This window comes from Anser anser (assembly GCF_964211835.1).
Source record: "Anser anser genome assembly, chromosome: 5".
Taxonomy (NCBI): domain Eukaryota; kingdom Metazoa; phylum Chordata; class Aves; order Anseriformes; family Anatidae; genus Anser; species Anser anser.
This window is the reverse complement of record NC_139725.1, coordinates 59566536-59590379: the sequence shown is the minus strand read 5'-3', so window position 1 is coordinate 59590379 and position 23844 is coordinate 59566536. Positions and strand designations below refer to the sequence as shown.

General features: G+C 38.6%; 1 protein-coding gene across 6 annotated transcripts in view; it reads left to right on the top strand.

Moving 5' to 3' along the window:
• SYNE2 (spectrin repeat containing nuclear envelope protein 2) overlaps positions 1–23844 on the top strand; it is a 187609-nt gene that overhangs the window by 61963 nt on the left and 101802 nt on the right. For 4 of the 6 annotated variants that reach the window (XR_014585355.1, XM_083839114.1, XM_083839112.1 and 1 more), the window contains exons 34-51: positions 470–571; positions 1907–2107; positions 2937–3102; positions 3710–3822; positions 4884–5086; positions 5489–5608; positions 5696–5984; positions 6836–7005; positions 9543–9852; positions 10603–10767; positions 11506–11862; positions 12379–12513; positions 13142–13303; positions 14591–14743; positions 17770–17925; positions 18321–18586; positions 19781–21896; positions 23150–23472. Coding sequence is in view for 5 of the 6 variants with exons in the window: in XM_083839114.1 (XP_083695240.1) it covers positions 470–571; positions 1907–2107; positions 2937–3102; positions 3710–3822; positions 4884–5086; positions 5489–5608; positions 5696–5984; positions 6836–7005; positions 9543–9852; positions 10603–10767; positions 11506–11862; positions 12379–12513; positions 13142–13303; positions 14591–14743; positions 17770–17925; positions 18321–18586; positions 19781–21896; positions 23150–23472 (5507 nt within the window). In the remaining variant the exon portion in view is untranslated. The remainder of the gene's footprint in view (positions 1–469; positions 572–1906; positions 2108–2936; positions 3103–3709; positions 3823–4883; positions 5087–5488; positions 5609–5695; positions 5985–6835; positions 7006–9542; positions 9853–10602; positions 10768–11505; positions 11863–12378; positions 12514–13141; positions 13304–14590; positions 14744–17769; positions 17926–18320; positions 18587–19780; positions 21897–23149; positions 23473–23844) is intronic. The other 2 variants (XM_083839115.1, XM_083839116.1) reach the window with 1 other exon arrangement.

Genomic DNA, 23844 nt, shown 5'->3' with positions numbered 1-23844 from the left:
TACAAAGGGATTTACTTTTAAAAAGCATGTAGAGGAAGTGTTGTGTTTTATCACATCACTACCAAAGTGTATCATCAGGATGCCGATTCTTGACTTGTATATGATATCTGAGAATGTTTTAACATATGTTACACCTTTTTAATAAGAAGTAATAAATACAAAACAAAGATTATTTTCCTCCGACTTTGCATGGGTTAATGTAGAAATAAAATAGTTAAGATTGTTAAATTTGTGCTAGATATGCATTGACTACTGCTTTTGCCTGAGAAACTTGGAATGTTTCTGACCCTAGGACAAAAATGTCTGTCTAAATTGCTAGAATGACAATCAGGAAATGGACTGGTTGTGGGAGCTGTATATGACAAAATGAAGAATTAGAAAAGGAGTAATATATTTTTGCCAACAGAAGCATGGAAATTTAATTTGAGAGAAAGCAATATAGGTACAGATGTGTTTTTTTCACTATTAGGCATGCTTACGAGTCCAAGAGCAGAAACTCCAGAAATTTGACAACACAGTGGCCGAGATAGAAGAACTTCTGAACAGTAATGAACCTCCACTGGAGCTACAGGTGGGAAGAAGCTTTTACAGTCAAGATGCTGGTACTCATGACTTAAAGCCCTGCTTTTAGCATCATCTTTGCACAATTATTTCTTTGTTTGACTTAAATCTACCTAAAGATAATTGCAGATATTTTGTTGGCTGTTAGCACTGGCACTTCGTTTGATGTCTTTCTCAAGCTGTTTGAACCAAACTTGTCATTTTAAACACAAAGGCTTCCCTCTGTCATGTGCCTTATAACGGCTCAGACCTGACCCAGCTGTTTTGCAGTCCTGCTTGAAGATGCCAATATCTGTCTGGCCTTTCATTATCGACAAAGAGCAAGGCACAAAGGGACTTTGTCATCCCTTTGGGGATCCCAGCAACTTAGTGTGCTGCTGATCTATTGTAAACTGTACCTTTACCTGGACGTGGCTTAATGTAGCTTGGTAGTATGTAGCTATTTACACAGAGTGGTGTTTAATATGATGTTTTCCTTTGGGATATCACAAGGAAATCTTAATCTTTTTGTGTTAACTTCACAAACCAAAGTCTTTCTCCACTGTTTGAGACCACATGAGCCTACCTTGCTTGATCCTATCCCAGTTCTGCAAGCTTCTGCTCCCGGTGTCTGTCAGATGCACCTTGAGCTTGACCTGGTTTGGCTATTTGTGTGTTTATCCTCAGCAACCATTGAATTCAGAGAGTTTGATTGATTAAAGTGATCAAAATAGCTTAGAAACAGACTCAGGAACCCCATGGTGTGCATGCTATGCTTCTGGGGAGCACCAGACACCCTCAGCCACCTAGGGCGGTTTTTCAGCATGTGGCCACAATCCCATTGAGTTGCTGTCTCATGCAAATCTGCAGAAGACTTAAGGATAAGGTTAAGGCTATGTTGCTCCTTAGTGACTAGTCCTGAGCCAAAGTTCCCACCTCTCTGCTCTCCTTCCCTGGTTTTGGGGTCAGTGTGGGGAACTTGCCCCAGTGGGATCTCTGCAGGAAGGCGTGTTGTAGAGAGGAGCTTGAACTCTCTTCCCCCTGGTGGCTGAAGGGCATGAAAGGTTTTTATCCAGCTGAGAGCAGACACTATAGTAGACTGACAAATAAATTTGTTAGTAAAGCAGCGTTAGTAAATGCATCACTAATGAAAATGAACAGATCATTCTTCCTCAGAAAAGCAGGGCTTAAATATTATTACCTTTCAGTTTGTGGAGTGGGAAGGAAAAAAACTGGGATAAACTGTGATTGAAGTGTCTGGACTTCAGATCATTTCATTGCTTTTTACGTCTGTCATGCAGTTCTACAGCATGATAGGAAATCAATCCAATATAATTTCTGACATTTGTTTATTTCCAATTTTAAGGTTATCAGGTCATCTGTCGTGCAAAAGATGGAGTTAATAAAAGACCTTTTGTCAATGAAGCGGCCTACCAGTGAACTCGCTGTGAATACAGCAGAGCTAAAAGGTGACCTCGATCTGGCCAAGACACAGATTGGAATGACTGAATCGCTTTTAAAAGCATTATCTCCTTCTGACACCTTAGAGATCTTTACTAAATTAGAGGTAGTGTACCATAAATTAAGCATCTTTTATAATTTTGTTAATTATTTCTACCCTGGGCATGTCTTCATAAGTGTCTGTACATTTGGTAAGCTTCTAGAATAACTGAAGTAAAGAGCTTCACTTGAATATTTCCTAAAGCTGCCAGAAGAAAAGCGTGTTTTCAATGGATGTTATCATATGTGGTTAATTAATCTTTGCAGCTACTGAAAGTGGTTAGTGGTAGGCACAACAACAGTATACCACCCAAGATGCTGGGGTACTGGGTTGTGTGTCTGCCAAGACTGGGTAATATACAGATGTCTTTGTGCCACCTGAGTCTGCCTGCAAGGAGAGCTCCCAGTAGGCAATTTAAGCCAACTTTCCATCCTGTACACTAGGGGAGAGGTGAAGAAGGAGCTGCTTTATGCTTGGAGGTTCACAGCTGTCAAAATTTAAATGTCCTATTGAGCAGCAAATGTATCAGACTGCTAATATTTGGGAAAGTGAAATCACAGGTACTGGAAGAAAGAAATACTTTTTAATTAATTCTCCCAGCTTCACTGGAACATAAGGTATTATTGTGCCCTTCGCACATCTATCCTGTGTGATGTCAAAATATATATGAATGGGTGATTACATATGCATAGAGTTGTATGCACACTGATTAAGGAGAGTTGAGTGCTTATTTCTACCTATTGATTGCTTTCTTAATGTCAATATTCTTGTAAGAAATCATTTTGACATATAGGCAGGAGAAAACCCTGATTGGTACTAAAGCAGCCCTGTATAGGAAACTTCTACTTGCACTTCAGATTTTTCCTTTTAACAGACGTCTTTTTTTTAATTTTAGGAGATACATCAGAAAATTCTACAACAAAAACACCATGTGACATTACTCCAAGAAGAGACAGATTGTCCTGATGTGGATGAATTAAATAAGCAGCTTAAATGTGTCACTGATTTGTTTAATAAGAAGAAAGATGTGTTTCAAGACCATTTCATTGGTGTTTTGAATCGTAAGCAAACACATTTCACATTTATATAGCTTTCTAGGTTTGGGTACCGTCTTAATCAGTTTTGTCATGAAATTAATTGATTTTTGTTTTAGTATCACAAACAAATTTATTGCTAAAAAACAAGGTAGAGATTTGGATAAAAATGGCTTTTTTTTTCCAACAAATCACTTGATCTAAATCCAAAGTATTTTGTTTCTTATTTTTACATTTTAAAAACAGATAAAAGAAGTATAAAACATCATTCAGGAATTAATATAAAAACAGTTTAAAAAATACAAAAAATCAAACTTCTTCATTTTTTCCAATTATTTTTATATAATTTTAGATATGAGAATGAATAGCATTATTAATTCCTTTTTGTTTTATGCAGCCACAGTATTGTGCCAGTTTAGAAGTAGACCCAAAGGTAATCTCATCTTCAGATAGGTTTTTGAATAGTGTTTGTGTGTGTGTAGAAATGAGAAAAATTGGTAATACGTTATTCCAGGCCTTATTTACTGAAATAAATAAATAAATGTAATTACAAATTGTCTGAAATGTTCATGTTAAATAGGGATTTTCTTTTACAGAATACAATTAATGAAAATTGGAATGCATCTTTTTCCAGGTCAGTGCAAGAATTTTAATGACTGGTTCAGCAGCACTCAGCTGTCTTTGAAGGACTGCTTTGAACCCTCAGAAACAAAACAGGTGCTGGAAGAAAGACAGCAGAGGCTAAAGGTAAACTATTAAAATTTTCTGATCTCTAAAGCTGGTTCTTCTTGAAATTTTACTTTTTTATACAGAAGACTGTTCTTGGGAGTGAATTCACGTACTGTAGTTTGTAACTCGAGGCTGAAAGAGCATTTCATGTAACATAAAGCATTGGGACAATAAGTGGAATGAAAATAAAACTGAGTTAAAATTAAATACCAGTGTTCAAGTTCAGAGCATATTTGGGCAAGTAAGAGATGGGACGGTAGTTAGTAAAAGTAAATGGACCCTGACCACATACTTCAGTGTGCAAATATGCAGAAAGTCAAATGTGTAGAGATTAAAATGAAATTCCGACCCCCCACTGGATTCAAATGTGAAAAATTTGCATTCACTTAGTTGTAGCCAGATTTTCACTCTTAACTCAAATAGAATCAACAGACTAGAGATAGAAGGGCCACAGCATCTGCAAGAAGTAATCACAGTTTAGCAGAAGACAGCGATGTCAGTCCTAGATTTGAACACTGCTTTTGCCTGTTTCTCTGTGGTTTTGTGCTGTAGAGAAAAAAAAATCAAATCGTCTTCATTACTTTCTCCTTATTTTGCAAACAACAACTTTTCATTTGCAGGTGGAATAATCAGCAAACTATAAATTAACATACATTCATATCCAGAAACTGGAATTGCTGTAGAAAAGTTGGTGGACATAATGGGTCAAAAACTCTTAAATATCATAGAGTCATAGAATGGTTTGGGTCAGAGGGGACCATTAAAAATCACCTAGTCCAACACCCCTGCAGGGAGGACATCTTTCACTAGATCAGGTTGCCCAAAGCCCCATCCAACCTGGCCTTGAATGCCTCCAGGGATGGGGCATTCACAGGTTCTCTGGGCAGCCTCTTCCAGTGCCTCACAACCCTCTGAGTGACAAAATAGCTGCTTGTCAGAAGTGGGATTTGAACCCACGCCTCCAGAGGAGACTGCGACCTGAACGCAGCGCCTTAGACCGCTCGGCCATTCTGACAGTGTTGTTCTGTTACACAGCATCAAATTTCACAAATGCATGTTGTGTTTGTGCTCTTATTCAGCACTTCTTAACTTCCGAAGGCAAAGACAGAGATATCCAAGAGGTTAAGACTTTATTGAATAAAGTGAAGCATTACTTGCCCAAAGCGAGCATTAACCAGCTTAACAGCCGTGTGAGAGATCAAGAAGCAGAACTACAGAGATTGATATCCAAATGTCAGAAACAGGAAAAGGAAGTTGGTGCATCTCTCCAGCAGCTCAGTAGGTACGGAACTAATGTCAATTCTGGCATTTTAATCACAAATGATATAAAATGATTCATTATTAAACAGCCATAGTGAACAGCAAACAACCCTGCTTTTTATTAAAGGTGATATTTTAATAAAGGTCAGTGAGTGTTTTGTTGTATGTGTCAAGTGTCATTTCTCTTCACAGTAGAATCAGTATTACGTAGGATCATATGCTTATGTGTTTCCTAGGAGCACGTGTTTATGTGTTTCAATGACATGAATCAGGATACTTAAAACTATCCATAAGCTAAGTTTTAAGAAGTCTGATCATGTGCTTCATATTTAGGTTACTTTTTCAGCAAAATACTGTTGTCAGCAGGTTTTACTCATGCAATGCCTCTCATTTTGAGCTGCACTTGTGTTTATTCTCTCTTTAGCCTTGAAGAAAGCAGCACTGTCTTAGAAGAATGGCTCATCACTCAGGAGGAAAAACTACAAGAGATCGAAAAAGATGAGACAAAACTTGAAGACTTGTATAAAACATTGTTAATGCAAAGGTACCGTTGTCTTCGGGCTCTACCTAAAGAAGATTGTTCGATGTTGTTACAAGAAGTAGATGTTTGTTCATTTGTTGTGTTTTTCAGAGAAGAATTTGACTCCTTGGCTCAGCTAGCAAATTCCTTGAGGGAGGCTGGGCTGACAGGAGATGGAACCATTTCAGAAACCAGTGGTCTGATCAGTAGATATCATACACTAGTGACCAGTGTAAGTGAAATGGCAGGGAATTCTCAGGGACTTCCAGTGGAAGGACAAAATTTTGAAGAGCTTGCCCAGGATATGTCTAGCTGGATCAAAAGGCTTGAGAAGGCCGTTAATAGCCTGAGATCACAGGAAAGTGAGTTGCCACCAGACGAAAGAAGTAATCAGATAAAGGTATTGTGTTAAATATATTCCTATTGCACTTCACAGCTCGCTCATTATCAGACTAATGCTTGATGAGTCTGTATGTTATGAAGGATACTGCGATTGCTTGTGGTTTTGTGGCTTGTTCGGTGTGTGTCTGGGGTAAATGTTTGATTGTTGTTTTTTGTTGTTGTTTGTTTGTTTGTTTGCTTGTTTTGCGTAGTTAATTAAGCACATATGAGGAGATTTTCTGCTGCACCTCTGGGTGGAGCAATACTGAACTCATAGCCCAGGGAAGGGTGCTTGTGGCCATGCATTTTACCAGCACAAACTACTCCAGAGGTGGAGGGGGAGGTCAGTAGTATAGATGGGGCACCTGGAGAGCCTCCACAGAATGTGTGGATTCTTGAGTGTGTTGCAGTGCTCTAGGGCTGGGCTCCTCCACTGTCTGGGTGCGTCTCTCAGGCCCCTACATCCTCTCTGCTGTCTCCTCCCTCCAATGAGTTAGGAGGTTTCCTAACAGCGTAGCCAGAAATGAGGCTGCTCTGATTTACATGTTTCTTTCTGTGGAAGGGGTAATATTGTGACAAATATATTTTCTTAAGATTTGGAACTATTCTTCTATTGTGTTAGCCCGATAGTGCTTTTGTCTTATCGAGTGGAAAATAATTATTAAATCTCAGCTTCATTATCCCAAAGTTTCTAAAATTAGATGATCTATCTGTTTATATATTGGCTATGTGATATGTTGGAAGGAGGAATCTTTTTTCTTGAACAGCGGTGTACAAAGAATGAAAGATTTCATTGGTAATACCTTTTATTCTGTAACCAAAAATAGTTTTATTTGTACTGTTACTGCTTCTGCTTCTTGTCTAATACAGGAAATCACAGCTCTCAAAAATGCAGGAGATGTCAAAATACAGAGCATGGTAGCTCTAGGAGAAATGTTAATGAGAAACGAGAAAATTAAGAAGCCAGAGGTTCAGCAGACTATATCTGAGCTCAAGAACCAGTGGGAAAGCACCTGTCAGTTAGCCACTGAATATAGAAGGTAATGTGGAATTTGGCGAGGGGTGGCATGGATCACATTGCTATATTGATTTTCTTCTCTTCTTCCTGCACCAGTTGCGTTGAATTTCTGTTCTTTGGGGACAGAACAAGACACCTACAAAAGTACTTGCGCTTTAGTATTCTAGAGGAGCAGGTTGCAGTTCAGATGGAACGGTCTTATGAGGTTTAGCCAAGATGTGTAAGGGGAGTAGCAGGACAGCTGATGAGGTCTGCCCAGCTTGGCTCAGATTCCCTTTTGATACTGAAGCAGTTCCGCCAGTCTTGTTTTTTTTTTTTTTAAAAAAAGAAAGAAAGTATGTGCTTCTTGTTTTTCTTAGACTGTGCAGCAAGGGTGCACTGATTTAACTGCTGTGGTGGCCCTCCGTTTTTTTTTTTTTTTTAATTTCCTGAAGATAGCTACAGAGCTAAAACACTTGTTAATGCTATTTTTAAGTTCTCTTTCACATTCACATTTCTAACTTGAAAAAGCCTCTTTACAAAATTTAAGCCAATGGTAAACTTCAAGTTATGAAATAAACTCTGCTTTGAGCATCACATTTGTGGATCCTTCGTTGAAAACTCTGGTATTAATTTTCAGCCACTGAGAATTGGTTGATTTCTGAACCAGTGAATTTCAAGCGTTCTATGTATAAGTAACCTTATACCTGAAATGAATACTAAAGGAACAACAGGCTCTTACAAGGTGGTGTAAATGCATCAGTCATGCAAGATACTAATAAAAACCCCTGACAGTCCTGTCATGAGCTCTGATAAGACAGTTATAGCGGTTGGAAACTAATTGAACTCAGGCACTAATTGTATATGTCAGGCCACCATGGAGTGCACAGCTTTGTTCTCTTTAATTAAGATAAGTACAGACCTCTCATATTATGCAGTTATTTTCAGGGGAGTACTTTGGAAATTTAAAATGCATCTATTAACCATTGCATTTAGGCTTAGAGAAGGCAAGCAACTAACTGCTTTTTCCATATTAATTTTGTCGTGTTTTTTAAGGAAGAAATTCTTTACTGTGAGGGTGGTGAGGCACTGGCACAAATTACTCTCTGTCAAGGTCTGTTCATAGGTTGGTCAGAAAAGGCACTTTAGTGTCTGTGGCATTGTCATGACTGTGTCTGGTAGCCAAATTGATTATTTAAAACATGTCAGATGATTCCAGGTGTGTGGTGAAAACATAAACTAAAGTTCTCACTGTGCAAATGAGGACAGTTTCAAGATGTTTGTCTGCTGTAATGTCCTTGAATGTTACCATAGTTGAGTAAAATCACAGGGAAGTTTGCTGTTGGGATCAATGAAAGCTAGAGTAGGCCTACTGTATACTTTTTTAAAATGACCAGTGAAGGAATTATTAAAAATAAGTACTTCAGAGAATATTCAGTTGCCTTCTTTTATTACTGAGCACTCAACGCAAGCAGTACAAGCGGTGTTCAGAAAGAAAGAGCACTGGCTACATTGGATCCAACATAACAGAACGCAGAACACCCTCTTCACAGCATGTTGAAGACAGGAAATGAGGTGCTCAGCACATCTGAAGAGATGCTCAGGACCTTGCAGCATTAGACCTGTGAATAGCAGATGTGATACACCACACCTGATGCATCCAGCAGTGTGAAGCTGGAATAGGGAGCTTATGGCAAGAGTGCTTAACGTGTGAGGCTATGTTTTATTTGTCATTTGCCAAAAATACAAATCTTGAGGAGATTTAAGCTTTACTTTTCTCCTCTTTTCCCTGCTGTACTTCATAGAATTATAACCAGACTGTATTTATTTGGATTTGTTTGTGTGGGATCATATTTTCAAATGTTGGCATTTAAGTTCCATCTGGAAAGTATTGGAACTTCATCACTGAATGTGAACGTACAAATGTTATTTAATGGCCTTTAGTCTCACTAATTATAGTTGCATATTTCCTGTGGACAAACGCAACCTGTTCACCTTCAGTGAATCAGCGGGCATGTTTATAAAGCAAACAAATCAAAATCTAATGTCAAGATCAGTGAAGCAGGCACTGGACTGTGATAACACAACCCATATTGCATATGCTGGTTTTGTTCTCTGTATATTTGAAAGGCTCTCGCCAGCACTCCCCCATCACCCCCATTTATACCAAATCAATGTTTCACTCCAGAACATTCCCTTTCAGAGGCTGTCTTAAGAAGTTTTTCAGGGAAATAGATTTGTAGTCATACTGTATTTCTGAAACATTAGCATTCTGATGCATTAGCATCACATCTCAGATGCTAGAAACTATAGGTTTATAGGTTGAGATTTAAGGTGTATCTGAGAGAGTTAGTCACTTGTCCTGCATTTAAGTTCAGTTCAGCAGAACTAACTTAAGTGTCTTTCATTTTCATCCCCTTGAAAATTCCAGTCTAAAGCAGGTCATTAATTTAAAACCGAAAGAAAAGTATTCAGCATGCTGGTGTTTGTTCTAATTGTTGACTTGCTCACAATTTGACATTTTTTTAGGTAACGAATGCAACATTTTTTAATACTATTAAAACCAATATTTTTTCTTAGCCCTCAAGAGCAACTTCAGCTCACCAGGGAGCAATATGAGCAAAGCAAAGAAAGTCTGAGACTGGCTCTGAATGAACTGAAGAAAGAGCAACAAGAGATGGGTTTTGCCCTTCAGCCTGGTTTGCAGGAGAAGCAAGCTCAGTTGACAAGCTATGCCCATCTCCTGCAGAAAGCAGAAGAATTAACTTCCCAGTTTAATGAATTGGAAAGCCAGGATCACCTACAGGGTTGCACTGAGAATCCCTACTTCACAGAGGAATCGTGGTTGGAATTAAAACACCAACATGAAAATCTGCTCAGCCAGCTACAGGTTGGAACCTCACTCTCTTTTCTTATGAGAATGTTCGTGCAAAATGTCTGTTTGATTGCAGTTCTCACTGTTTGCCTGTAGTCTCATTCAACTGGCAAGTTTATGGGTAAAACTAGGAGTGGTGAAAGTTCCTTTGTAAAAGGGATGGGAATTCCTCTATCTCTCTCTCCCCCCTACCATGTGAAAAAAAGCACCAGAAGTTCATATTTCTCACTGCCATGTGCTTTGCAGAAGACTAAATGTTTAGAGCGAGGTAAGTGTGAAGAATAAAAATTTGCAACTGTATAAACAGATTTAGATAGCTTTAATATGAAGCATTTGTTCCTATGTTCTCCAAGCCACAGGATTTTTTTTTTTCCTTTTGGAAGGATGAATTACTTTTCTTGCATGTTGTTTTTTATTGGTTCCACCCAGTTTAGTACCAGTAAACTGCCTTTGCACCCATTGTGGTATTCTGCATCTAATTTTTCAACCATTTCGGATGGGAAACGTCCCTTTTACAAATATATTCTTACAGAATGTGAACTCCTCTGTTTCTTGCTACAAATGAGGATTTTGTTCATGGTGAAGTCCATGGTATGCTGGGAAGAAGGGAAGACATCTGTGCAGCTGTGGTTAACTGGATACTTTATGGGAAACAAGCAAGTGTTTTGCGCTGATGATGTCCTGGAAAAGATCTGTCAGTCTGTGGATAAGTTATATTTGTGTGAGTTAACAGTGGACTAATCCCTTTTACTCCTTGGTTTCTAGACCACAGTGCAGACATTGGAAAGACATGTTCAAGAGCACCAGCAGTTTCAGGATATGGTGACAGGCTTGAGCACTGAGCTAAAAACTCTCTCTGAAAAGCTTGCTGGTTGTGGAAGTCCAGCAATGGAACAACCATCCTCTGAGCAAAAGCAGTTGAAATCACAGGTATGTTGCAGGTTTTGCATTATGGAGAAACCGGGTCTGTGCCCTGGGGGCTTGTAGAAATAATCAGATATATAAGAGAAGAGCTACTTGTGTCAAAGTGAAGAACTAAGAAACACTTATATAAAGTATATGTTGTGTTCCTTTTATAAAGATAATTGTAGGCCTGAAACCACTCTTAATGAACTTAGTGGACCTTTGCTGTTAATTGAACTGAAGGTAGAAGTGTCCTCACCTCAAGCATACAGACTTTATCAAATTTTTAGAAGTGTCCTTAATGCATAGGTAGGCATTTTCCTGCAGTTTGGGAGAACTGAGAACAATCTTATACCTGTGAGTATAGGGAGCTACTGAAAGCTGAAACTGTAACTCAGATATGGATTGCTGCAATTTCCCTTCCTCCAGAATTTGCTATACTTCTAGCAAATTAAAAAAAAAAAAAAAAAAAAGAGTAATAGGAAATAGGAGAGGAAGCGATTAAGCAATTATCTTTTTCAAACTTGGGAAGATCACTGTGCACCTCACAGAATGCTACCTGATTATCGTTGTCTTAATGCATATAGCTTCAGGTGCTCTCTGTTAGTATTTGACTTTCTGCAGCAAATAGGTCTTCATGTACTTCTCAGCACAGTTTGTTGTTCACAGCAAATATTTATGATTTTCGTGATTGACTTTAGATCTTAGCATTAAGTATATTGAGTAAAGACATGTTTCAATAAAATGTTTTCTTCCTGTTTAAAGGAACAACAAGCACCTCTTAGTCGATTTGAAGACACGTTAAAGAAGATTTTGGTTTTAGCAGAAACTGTTAAACAAAGCACTTCTTCACCAGGACAGAAGTTTATTAAGGATGAGATTGAAACACTTCAGAGTGAACATAGGAGTCTGGAAGAAAGACTTGAAAATGTCAAGCAAAAGGAAGAAAATATTTTCAGTGAAGCCCTTGAGTTAAAAGATGAGCTTGCTGATGAAATACAGATGGAGGATAAGACAGATACAATGCTAGAGAGAGAGATTCAGGTCACTTCTGATACTCCTGTTGCTACAGAAGAGAGCTTCACAACAGTAGAGTTTAAGGAGTGTTTGGAAATGCATAATGTGAGTATAGTTCTGACAGTAATGACAGTAGAAGACTTGTTAAAGAGACATCTGTCTCTCAAATGCCTTTTGTATATTGCATCCTACATTGCTTTTTTAACTTCATTGAAATTAAGCCTTCTGTAAGTATATGTGTATAATTCAAAGGTGTGGAGAAGAACTCCCTAAGCTTGTTCTAATAAGTCTATTGGAAACTGCAACTTTCAATTTAAGCACAAATTGTTTATTAACGTTCTCAAGTAATGTAATTAGAGCAGGTGTCCTTTGGAGGGAATAGGTGTGTAGATAAGAAAGTTACAGATAGGCCTCTGTCAAAAAAAAACATAGTCCTTTCTTTTGCAGTAGTTTCAGAACTTTGAGAGCTTCTTTTAAACCAGTAAGACTTATATTTAGGACTGCAAAACAATATTTTTCCTGTTTGTTTTCATATATTCAATTTTTTGCCATTTAGAGGTTTGATATTAAAATATATTTACAGTCACACAAGTAGGTTTTATGTTATTTTATTTCTCTTAGGGTCAAGATGTAAATGGGAATGTGTCAGAGAAAGAAACGAAAAATGATCCACTTTTGGAGGAAAGCAGTGTATTGTCAAACAGTCCATTACAGGGTATCCATCAAGGAAAGGACGAATTTGGGCAAACTGCTCAGGTGCCTGACAAATATATTTTAATTCATGTCAGTGTATATATATGTGTGTCTGTTGAAGAGAAACACCCATTTAATTCCTCAAAATTTGTAGGCAGGCACAACATATGCAATGAGTGATTGAGATCACTAACCTGGAACTGGTGATGTTAAGGGCATCTCAGGCCATTTACACCATAAATAACTTCACACGTGCAAAGTTGAAGGGATGGTTTGGAGAACTCCCTCATTGATATAATCATCCAGCAACAGCAATTGCATGCAGAGATGACCATCAAAATATCAGAGTGGAATCCACCTGTACAGAGATTTCTGGAGAAGGAGCAAGATTAATATTTAGGGTTGCCAAATGTGTCTAAGGAGAAACTACTATGACAGTGTTAAAAATCACGTGGACACTTAACTCCTGTTTGGTTTCTCCTGAAACTGTTTTGTAGTGATTTAAGGTCCTGATCTGGCAAACAAATCTGAGCAGGTTGTCCCAAGGAGACTGTGGGTTTGGGATACCTCCATTCATTAACCTAGACTGAAGAACAAGTAAAAGGCTTGTGGAGTACGTTGTTCTTTGATAAGCATAGATTTTGGACTGTGATTTTTACTAGTTGTGAACATTTTGTACTTTTCAAACTAGGAGGAGGGTGATAAAGAGAGCCCAAGTATGGACAAACGTGACAGAGTCCAAGAAGACCTTCTGGACAGTGCGGTTCCGGGTGGTGAAGCAGAACTAGAAAGACATCAGGATGGTGTTGGAATTGATAGCGATGAAACAAGAAAGGAAACATGTCCAGTGGAAGTAAGTGGACATGAAATGACAGTGAGTGATTGAATTTGAGGATATATGTGTACAGCTTAGTTGTAATGGTGATGATTCTACCAATAAATTAATAATAAAAGTTATACAAACATACTCAAGTTACACTGAGGTATTTTTGCCTGATGTGTGGTATACACACAGTTAGTATGCATTAACTGTCTGAATCCTTTCATGTACCTTTAAAATGTGTAGGGAGGATTTTTTTTTCATTACTGTGGGCTGCCACAAAGTGGTTTTCTGAGGACATTGCATTCCAAATCACCCGGGCATTTTGTGATGCCTTTTAACAATTTTGCTTGAATTCTGTTATTTTCCTTGAATCTTTTTCATTTATTTAGATATCTTACTTATATATTTACTTTGCATGTATGAGGTTGCATCTGAAATGCTGTGTCCTGTTTTATGCACCCTGATAAAAGTGCAATTTTGACAAACTGGAGCAGTGGTTAAGGGCTGGAGCCATGATGTATGGGAGTTCTTGCTGGAGATACAAGGCTAATCTGGGGGTCTAGTTGCCATCATAATCTCTCTGAAGGGTTGTTACAGAGAAGACAGAGCCAGACTCTTCTCAGACATTTAGTTTTAGCAAACTCCCTGAGATATTGAAGACAGCATAGTCATGACAAGACAGAACACAGTGTGCACTCATGAACTTGCTGAGAATCAGGGTAAAGTATCTCATTCTGGGTTATGAGTGGACTACTTTCAGTACGTATCTTATCTGACTTGCAGCCAATAGCTCAGGTATCCCTGCAGCACGAACAAGTCACTAGTTCTGTGCTCTCAATCATGGACTTGCTGTAAGTATTTGCCATTCCTTATTTTGGCTATGAATATGCTGCCTGGTAGTTGGCTGGGTGCCGAACCACAGGCACTCTGTCTACAGTGCAAGTACAAGATTGAAGCCTCAGGAGGAAGCTAAACCTTTTAAAAATGCATTCAAGACTGCATCCAGGGGTACACAGTTCAAAGTCCATGCTTAGAATAATGAAGCGTGAACAGTGTAGGTCAGAGGAAGAACACTTGCAATCTGCAATTTTTACTAAAACTTATAACAAAATTATAGCACTACTTCTTCTAAATGGTTTCCTTTGCCATAACCTTGCCCACAATAAGTTTGTGATATAATTATGGTTTTCGTTATTTATCTATAATCGTGGGCTTTGTAACTTTGCCATGTCAAGCACTGTAATTACTACTCAGCACGTTTGATTAGGGCTTTTTGGTTACTTGTTTCTTTTTTTTTTTTTTTTTTTTTTTTTACAGCAAAATGAGAAACTTAATGATGTCAAGAATCAATCCGAAAGAGAAGACATGGAGAAGGTTCAACAAAGTCTGTGCCAGAAGAATGAAGTCCTGAAATCTGTAGCAACTGGGAATGAGGGTCTGGAACCTAACTCTCCAGTTTCTGCACGTGAGGTAAACCATGTTCTGGTATTTCAAGTTGCGTTTGTCAGTGACACTGAATTTTTGTTACAGTGTGGGCTTCAGCTGAAGTTCTGTTATAAATGAAGAGGCAATTACTGTCACATCAAAATCAAGCCTATTGTATAGAGTTCTGCTTTATGTCCGCAGTAGTTTTGAACTTTCTTTGAAGTGCTCGCCATACATTTTTTTTCAGTGGTTCTGTTCAAAAGGACAATATTGGTTTTCAGAATCATCATAATCAGACTTTATTTAATGATATCTAGTGTTTCTCTCTAAATCGTTAATTAGTACAACTTTCCATGTTACTGTAGTTAGCTGTGATAGACTTTGCCATCATAAGGGAAATCAGGAAATTGAAATTCAAGGGTGATCCAACATAAGAAAATAAATTAAATAAAATAAAGAATAGTTACCTGAAGCTGCATGAATAATAAGGTATTTTACTAAATGACATTACTAAATCTATTCTCCTTTAAGAGTAAAGTTGTTCCATCACCAGTGGCGTTTCTGAGAATTCTCTCTGCTCTGTGATTGCTGATCTTTGGTGACTACATCCCTAAATTCAAGGTGAAATCAGTTCTAATCTTCATAGTTAAATGTATAGGCAGGTTTGTAGCAGACCTGTTCATTGGCAGGTCTTACCTAGGACTCACACTTCTGCTGTCACTGGAAATCCCAACAAATTGACTGATTTGCACTTCTCAAAGTGATCTGTGGGAGGATGGCAGTGTTTGTATTCAGAATCATAGAATGGTTGAGGTTGGAAGGGACCTCTAGAGATCATTTGGTCCAACTTCCCTTCTTAAGTAGGGCCACCTAGAGCGGGTTGCCCAGGACCATGTCCAGATGGCTTTTGAAGATCTCAAAGCATGGCAGCTCCACAACCTCCCTGGGCAGCCTGTTCCAGTGCTCTGTCACCTGCACAATAAAGACCTGCTTCCTGACGTTTAGATGGAACATCCTGTTTTCCTATTTGTGCCCACTGCCTCTTGGCCTGCCACTGGGCACCACTGAAAAGAGCCTCACTCCATTTTCACTGCATCCTCCCTTCAGGTATTTATAGGCATTAATGAGATCCTCCCTAAGACTCCCCTTTTGTAGTCTAAAAAGTCACAGCTCTCAGCCTCTCCTCATGGGAGAGGTGCTCCAGTCCCTTAATCATCTTTGCCTCCAATTGGAGAGACGTTTCCAGTATGTCCAGATCTCTTTTTAATGAAGATGTTAAACAGGACTGGACCCAGTATTGACCCCTGGGGTACTCTGCTCGTTTCTGGTCTCCAACTAGATTTTGCTTTTGCACCACCAACCACCACCTGCTGGGCCTGGCCATTCAGCCAGTTTTTGATCTACCTCTGTGTCCCTTTGGACATTGCAAAGGGAGAGGAAGTAGGTTCTGCTGGTTTCCTGAGGAAGGTGTGCATGTCTGGATAAGAAAAAGGGATATATACCGTGGCCTACACCCTAGCCTGAAGCCAAAGTCATGTTTGGCATATACGGCAGTATTGACAGGTTCCTGCAGGCCTGCACTGTGAAAAGTCAGCAGAGGAGCCCTGAGTTTGTACCTGCAGGACATCTTTTTTCCTGAGTGTCAGGACACTTACTTTTTTATGTGTTTTGATGTGTTTATACTTTGGTCTGGTAAAGTGGATTTTTTCCTCACTCTGTAATAGCTAGCTGAGTTTTTCTGCTTCGATTCTATGGCACTTCAAAGTCTCTTAAGATGAAATCTTACATTTGAATTGATACAACTATTACAAATGTGTACACAGAGAAATGGAAAAGTTGTTTGACTATTTCATGAGTGAACCCCTTCAGTTTTGACTGAAAGTAACCAGAAGAATTCAAATAATTAGAATTATTCTGTTTGGGTAATGTCTGCAATGTGCTGTGTGTTTCCCACACCTGGAAGCAGGTACATTCTGGATAACTCATGACCTGCAGAGAGACAGAGGACAGTGACAGCTAAGAAGTGATATGGCAGCAGGGACAGCTGGCTGCTTCCTGGTAAAACAAGATTTAAAGCATCAATACAGAAGTATTTATTCTTGCTCATTTTATATGTCGGTACCATGAAGAAGCTGACACTGTAGTCATATCTCTGTTTGTATGCATTCACTCACATGAAGTCTATACCTGGAACAGATCACAGTTTACACCATAGACAGTTACTGGGGAATGGGCATACAGAAAGATTTTTAAGGTATTGCTGTGTGATCCAGATGAGTCTTTGAAATTTTATTTATATTGTTTTCTACAATAGCTGAAGGTGATTTAAAGGATTATGTTTTGCATCTGAACTGGGGCTAGCCAAGAGCATCCACTTAGGCAGCAACCTGAGCTCAGCTGATGGGCTGTTAAACTTGGCTATACCCCCAGTGGCTTGTCCTTCTGTCATTGTGGGACTTGATAGCAATGCCAGGGAATGGCTCTGGAGCCCCATTTCCCTTTCTTCTCACTCCATTTGAGAGACGGCTCCCTAATGCCTCTCATCTTACCTCTAATTCTAAATAGAACTCACAGCAGGCACAGGAATGGTTCTGTGTCCCAACCAAGCTTCTTCATGCATGAGTTGCCCCGTGAAGAAAAGTAAAATATATGGTCCCAGTGAGGGGCACAGCAGTATATTGATGCAGGTGCTGACCAGGGTTTGAGGAGAGATTAAATGCCCGTGAACGTGTGAGGCAGAGGGGGACAAGACAAGATAGACCTGTGAATTTGAGTTATCAGTAACAGAGGTGGCTACAGGAAGGATGTTACTTAAAGGTGGGGATGTCAGAGTTTCAAACTCCCAGTGATGAACAGAGATTTCCCAACTGTCTGAACAGTGCTGGCAGGCCAGAATGACTCTGGGGTAGTGATGGAGGGCCCAGCCTGTGGGTCCTGGGTGATCCACAGAGGCTGTGGGGGAAGCAACAGCAGGATTTAATCATGGTTTAAACACGAGGCAAAGTGTTGCAGTCAGAAAACTTACTGTTTTAGAAATTCTTCAGGAATAAAAATACTATTTTGCATTGCAGAAAGAAGGTGCAGCAGTGGTTGTCCAAAAGGAACTACTTCCCGGAGTGCAAGTAAACACAGAGTATTTTGAGGAGGAACAAAAGGTCAATGAGCTGAAAAATGAAGTGGCTGAACTGGATATCGTGCTCATAAATGAACAACTGAAAGAGCTGGAGGTATGGAAATTGCAAAGCCATTCCTCATTGTTAGCGTAGTGATACACTCACAGAAGTGTGATTCACTCAGACAACACAAAATTGTTGTATATTATCTTGACTGAGGTTTGACTCTGTGTTAGACAATTTGCATAACAGGTAATCTACAAACACTGCCTTAATGCAGATATGTCTATGTGAATGCCATCTTTTGTACTGCTCTTTTAGACTGTACTAGTGATTATAGTGCACTTATGATTGTATATGTGCCTCTGTAACATGCACAAGCATGTGTGCTCTTTACATGTGACCAAGCAAGCATATGTATGTGGATGTATCAGTATCTAACTGTATTTTGTGCTGAAAGTGGTTAAAATCCTATTTTAATCCTATTTCCATGGTGGGCTTGATTGTAGAATTTACAGACTGAACTGGAAACGTGGAAAGCAAAATCTTTGTGTCTGAGTCAAGAAGCATGTCCCAATGCAACAGGATCGAACAGTGCAGAGCTGCAAACCCCAGAGCCTCTGGTGCCCTGCTGGGACAGGCTGCTTCAAGAACTAGATGCTGTTAAGGCAGTAAAGCAACAACAGTACTCTTTAGTTAACGAGTACCAGAAAAACCTTTCTGCTGCTCAGTCCTCGATGAAAAATTTGTCAACAGAAAAAGATAACATAAAAATGTAAGTATAGTTGAGGGGTTCTGTTAATAGGTAGCAGAACAAATATGATCCTTAAATTAATAGTGCTGATGCAAGTAGCCTAGGCTGAATTTCGTACCATGCTCCAATAATGCTGAGACCTACAGTGTTTTACCCATCTCATTAATGTTAGGTAGCAGAACTCTCATAGGTTTGTAAGGTGGTATTAAAACTGCATCTAAAGCATTTTAACAGAAGTATTAGTGGTGGTTGCAATATCTACTCATTTTATTTTTTAGGCAATACAAAGAAATGATTGCTGTGCTAAATACCTATATGAATGCAGCATTAAAATACTTTTGAAAAAATATGTCAGATATGAAATATTGATTTTTCTTTAGGATGAATAAGCTATGAAAGTGGAACACTGTTTCTTTTTAAGGACTCATCAATTCTAATTTTTTGCTAAGTTAAATATGTCATAACTCCAATGATTCAGCATATTTGATAGTAAGAATGCAGCATTCTGTAGCAATAAATAACTGCAGTACCAGTCCAAAGGTAACCAATGCACACAAAATATTTAGTACCTTTTATAAATTAGACTTCAAAACATGGAGCTAGCCTATCTATCACAATAATGTATCACATTAATTAGAAAACCTTTTAAAATGATTTGTGAAATTGTTAATTTGTGGCAAATTGATTGGAAAGAATTGAATAAAAATGTAGCTGCTAAGTGTATTTTAGGTGGTAATTTCAGAATACTCTTGGAGATAAAGGAGAGGTAGGTGCACACCTCCAGGTTAATCCTGAATGAATGAGAATGTTTGAAGTTTTTCTTCTAAGTTTCATTTTCATTGTAAATCAGAAATTACTATAAAATGTTTATTCACTTAGAGATGACTTAACACTATTGCTGATTTTTTTAAAAATGTATAGGAAATGGCCTATTCTGTATTAGTACATACTGCTGTTTAAGAGAATATACGTTAGAATGTACCTTTACCTGCAGAGATATCTAGAAATAACTAACACTACAGAAAAGCATGGAAGTCATATTGCAGTGATTGTTAGGATATTTGTGAGAGAATGATAATATATATGATTAAGTGAATAAAGTGAGTGAATCATTTTCTGTGTGATAAAATTCTCTTAAAGTATGTACAGTCCATGTTTTAGAAGTTGTGTTTTTTTGATATTGTCGTTTATTTAAACCTGTTCATATTTTGACAGGGGTCCTATGAATAACACAGTTCTTCTGGAGAAAATTAAAGCATGTGTACAGGCATTACATAAAGAGAGAGATGTTTTAAACCAGCTGAAAGCTCAGCAAGAAAGTTTATCGCAGCATTTAACATGCATGGATAAAGTGTTAACAGCAAGCCAAATGAGGCAACTGGAGCAGTGGTGGCAACACATGGAACAAACAGTGCAAAAGAAGCATGATCAAGTGGTGGCAGAAATCAATGAATTTAACGTACTTATGAATAAAGCACGGGATATTCAGAAGCTGATACAAGAACAATATTTACAAACAGAGTTACATTCCTCAGCTGGAGAAAAAGCCAATTACCCTGTAGTTTGGACCACAGAGCTACAGGATATTAAACATGGTCTTTCTCTGTTAAAAAGAAGGATTGAACTGCAAATGAAAAGAATTTGGAGTGATCAAGAAAAGGTGGCTTTGGAGAACTGTATACATGATTTGCAGAGCAAACTGGAAGCATTATCAGAGCAACGAACGCCTCAAGAGGATGTTCAGGTCACTGGTCCTGCTCTGAAGAAACAAGAAATGATGAACAAGCTGAAAGAAAATATTTCATGGGTAAAAGATTCACTGTCCTCTCTTGATCAGAAAGCAGCACTTTTCCCCAGTGATGTTAAATCACAGATCAGAAATTGTCAGCTCATGAGGACTGAAGTTCTAGACAGAGAGCCTGTGATTGAATCAATGGATAAAGAGCTCCAGAACATCATTCCCAACTTGAAGCCAGAGGAGATCTCTGATATGACCTTCCTCCTACAAGCATTACAGAATTCATACAAGGCTCTGGTTTTAAAATCAGTTCAAAGATTACAGCAGCTAGAGCTCCAGCTGGAGGAGAGGCAAAGACTTACTGCAGAAATAGAAAAAGTTCACTGTCAGCTTCGAAATGCTGAGACACTTGCCAGGCTTGACACGAACCAAACCAGCACGTGGTCAGAATTAGTCGATCAACAAGCCATTTTAAAGGAGATTTTAAAGGACATACAAGAGATAGATGGGCTTATCTCATCCCATTGTAAAGAGAGTCAGGTCACAGCTGGGGAACTGAGCCTATCTGAGCAATTATTTTTGATTGACCAATTAAGAAGTCTGAAGAATAGAGCAAGGAAGACACAGAGGCAAATTCAGAATAAATGTCATGAAGTGGGAAAAAAAATAGCAGTTTACAGAGAGTTTGCTGAAGGAATAACTTCATTGCAACAAGATCTTAATGACCTACAGTGTGGTGAAGTCAACCTGGAAGATAAATTACTAGGTGCCACACAAGAAGTGAAGAATAAATGCAAAGCACTTAAAGAAAAAGTATTATGTTTTCAGTCTAATTTGTCACAAATGATGAAGTACAAAGAAATCTTTGAATGCATAGGTCTAAACTGGGATTCACAGCAGCTAGATGAATTGCATGAATTGCAAACTCAATTTTTAAAGATTAAAAATAAAATTAAAGGGAAGCTAATACACTTTGATAATGTTGTTAGGGAATGGGATAATCTTCATTCGTTGCTAAATGAAATCTGGACTATGACATCCACTGTAAGAAAAGAAGCTAGTAAGCTAAATGATAGTTCTAGCTCTTCTTCTGCTGAAAATCTTATATCTGCACAAATACTGCTTCAGACAGTTCAACAAATTTTGTACTTAACACAGGAGGTAGAAAATCAAATAAACAAAAATGAGGTTTTTGATACACCATTCAAAGAATCTAAGAGGCAAGAAATAAAGAGCCTGGAGAAAGATGTTGAGGAATTGATTCAGCTTCTTCAAAACTTGATCTCTAGTCTTCAGTGTGTAAATAAGGAAGATATCCAGAATGAGGTAGAGCATATATTCCACGCCATAAAGCATATTCAGTTAGAGCTCCAGCAGCCACTTCTAGTAGACATGAAAATGATGCAATTTGAAAAGATGCGATGGGAAGCAATTCAGAATATGATGACAGCAGAGTTTTCTGCTATTAAATATCTAATGGAAAAAGAGAGGGAAAATGAAGAAGAAAAATCTCTTGCTGCTGATATAGAAACAAAATTGAAGACACTGCAAGATCATGAACTACAACTGAAGACAGACATTACTGCCCGTGTTGTAAGTATATTTAATAAAAGTAAGTTATGGCTGTATGTCTTCTCCCAAGAATTGGATTAGATGTTTGAGACTGTAGTGTTTGTATTTTCCTGACTTAGATTTTCCTTTTACTCTCATAACTGAATTGGACCAATATCTTCTCTGCATTGGTGGGTATGATGGGAATCATTATAAGAAACTAAAGATACAAACAAAATTAGTTGTATTCAGTTTAATTATAATCAACTAGTGGGGATTAGCACAAGAAAGGAAAGGTAAAGAGGAAGAGAGAAAAGTTTGTATTGAAATACTAAGCTGAAAAGAGACACGGGGTGCAGTTGCCCTGTAACTATCGTGGAACTGATTTTATCTAACATTTTTAATAGTGACAGTGATGAAAAAAACAACTTTTTTTTCTGTTTCTACTACAAACAGAAGCTTACCAGCTGGGAACATTCACAGAGAATAAAGTGCATGTTGAACAAATGTGATTGCACCTCAGGGAGGGTGAGCAAAGGAAAGGCGACTGGGATCTGAGGCTTTAACATGAGTATGTTGGAAAACAGAAGAGTGGTAACCCTCATAGCAGAGAGGTTCTGGAATTGTGTCCTGACTGTGTCCAAGAGATCAGTGGATACAAATGAGGAAATATGATGTAATAGCTGATAACAGGGGAAGGGACTTAGTGACCCTGATGCATGTAGTGACCCTGCAGTCACATTTCATGATTTGCTGTGATTCTCCTTCGCTGCTTGGGTATCATGTTTGAAGCATAATGCCAAAAATTCTCTGCCTTGTGGGAATCCCAAGAGCTGGCCAAGTCACACATCATTCTGTGTATAAATAAATATAAGAAGAGGGTCTAGTGAGAAGCAGTTTGGCAAGTCATAGTTGGAAGGTAGCCTCTGGAGCAGATTATAGTCATCAGTATGTGGGTTTTCCTTGTACAGGACATGTACTTCCATTTCTGTAATGTATCCTGTGACTCTTGTGTCCTACCATCCTTCACTCCGGAGTTTTCCAGAATTGGTAGTTACCTCATACCCCCTCTCCCTGTGTTTGAGAGCAATCAACCCACACGTTATTGCACCACTGTATGACTACCTAGGTAGCAGAGTGCATTTGCCATGCATTCTGTCACCTCAGGCCACTTCTGGGAGTTTTGGTCTTGAAGACAACCAACCACATGTGAAATTCTGAGAAAGCCATCTGGTCATTCAGAGGAACACAGCAATCTTTCTTGATTGTTTTTTTTTTCTTTCTAACACTTTCAGAGTGCTCTGCAGGATGCATGTAAGACTGGTGAGCTTTATACCGAGGCTGTTCAGAAGGCTGCCAAGTTCCTTGAGGACTATGAAGCTCAAGTATACTCTGCCACAGCACAGCTCGGTAGCTCAGATGAGGCCTGTCAAACCCCACAGTGGAAACAAGAAGGGTTTGACTCTGCAATGGCTGACATAGAAAAGTTGAACTCCAAGCTGAAAAAACTAGTGAAACCAGAAGACAAAATAAATCTGGAAAATACTTTAAGAGAACTTGTCAATAAGAGTTTAGCATTAAGGGAGAAGGTTCAGAGAAAGGAGGCTGATGAACGGAGGTAGGTTCATATTCCTAGATCATATTCCTTACTATGATGATAAATGCAGTCTAGTCTTGTTTTTTCTCTGATAGAACCAGGTAATTCAGCAGGAAGAGCTGTAAGCAACTCTGTTTTCCCCAGGTGTGATTGTGATGGAAAGAAAATTACCAGATAATAATCGTATTGCTAATAATTTACAGTGCATTCATTTTTAGTATATTCCAGAAAATATGCATGGGGCTGGACTGAATGTTATATGGTACCAGAATAATAAGAAAGCACATTTTCACAGTCTCTAGTTCAGTGCTGGTGCAGGTTAGAACAGTTTTCAGAGGGCCCCGTATCCATGTCTTCCATGACCTATTCATATGACTTGAGAAAATCAAGACC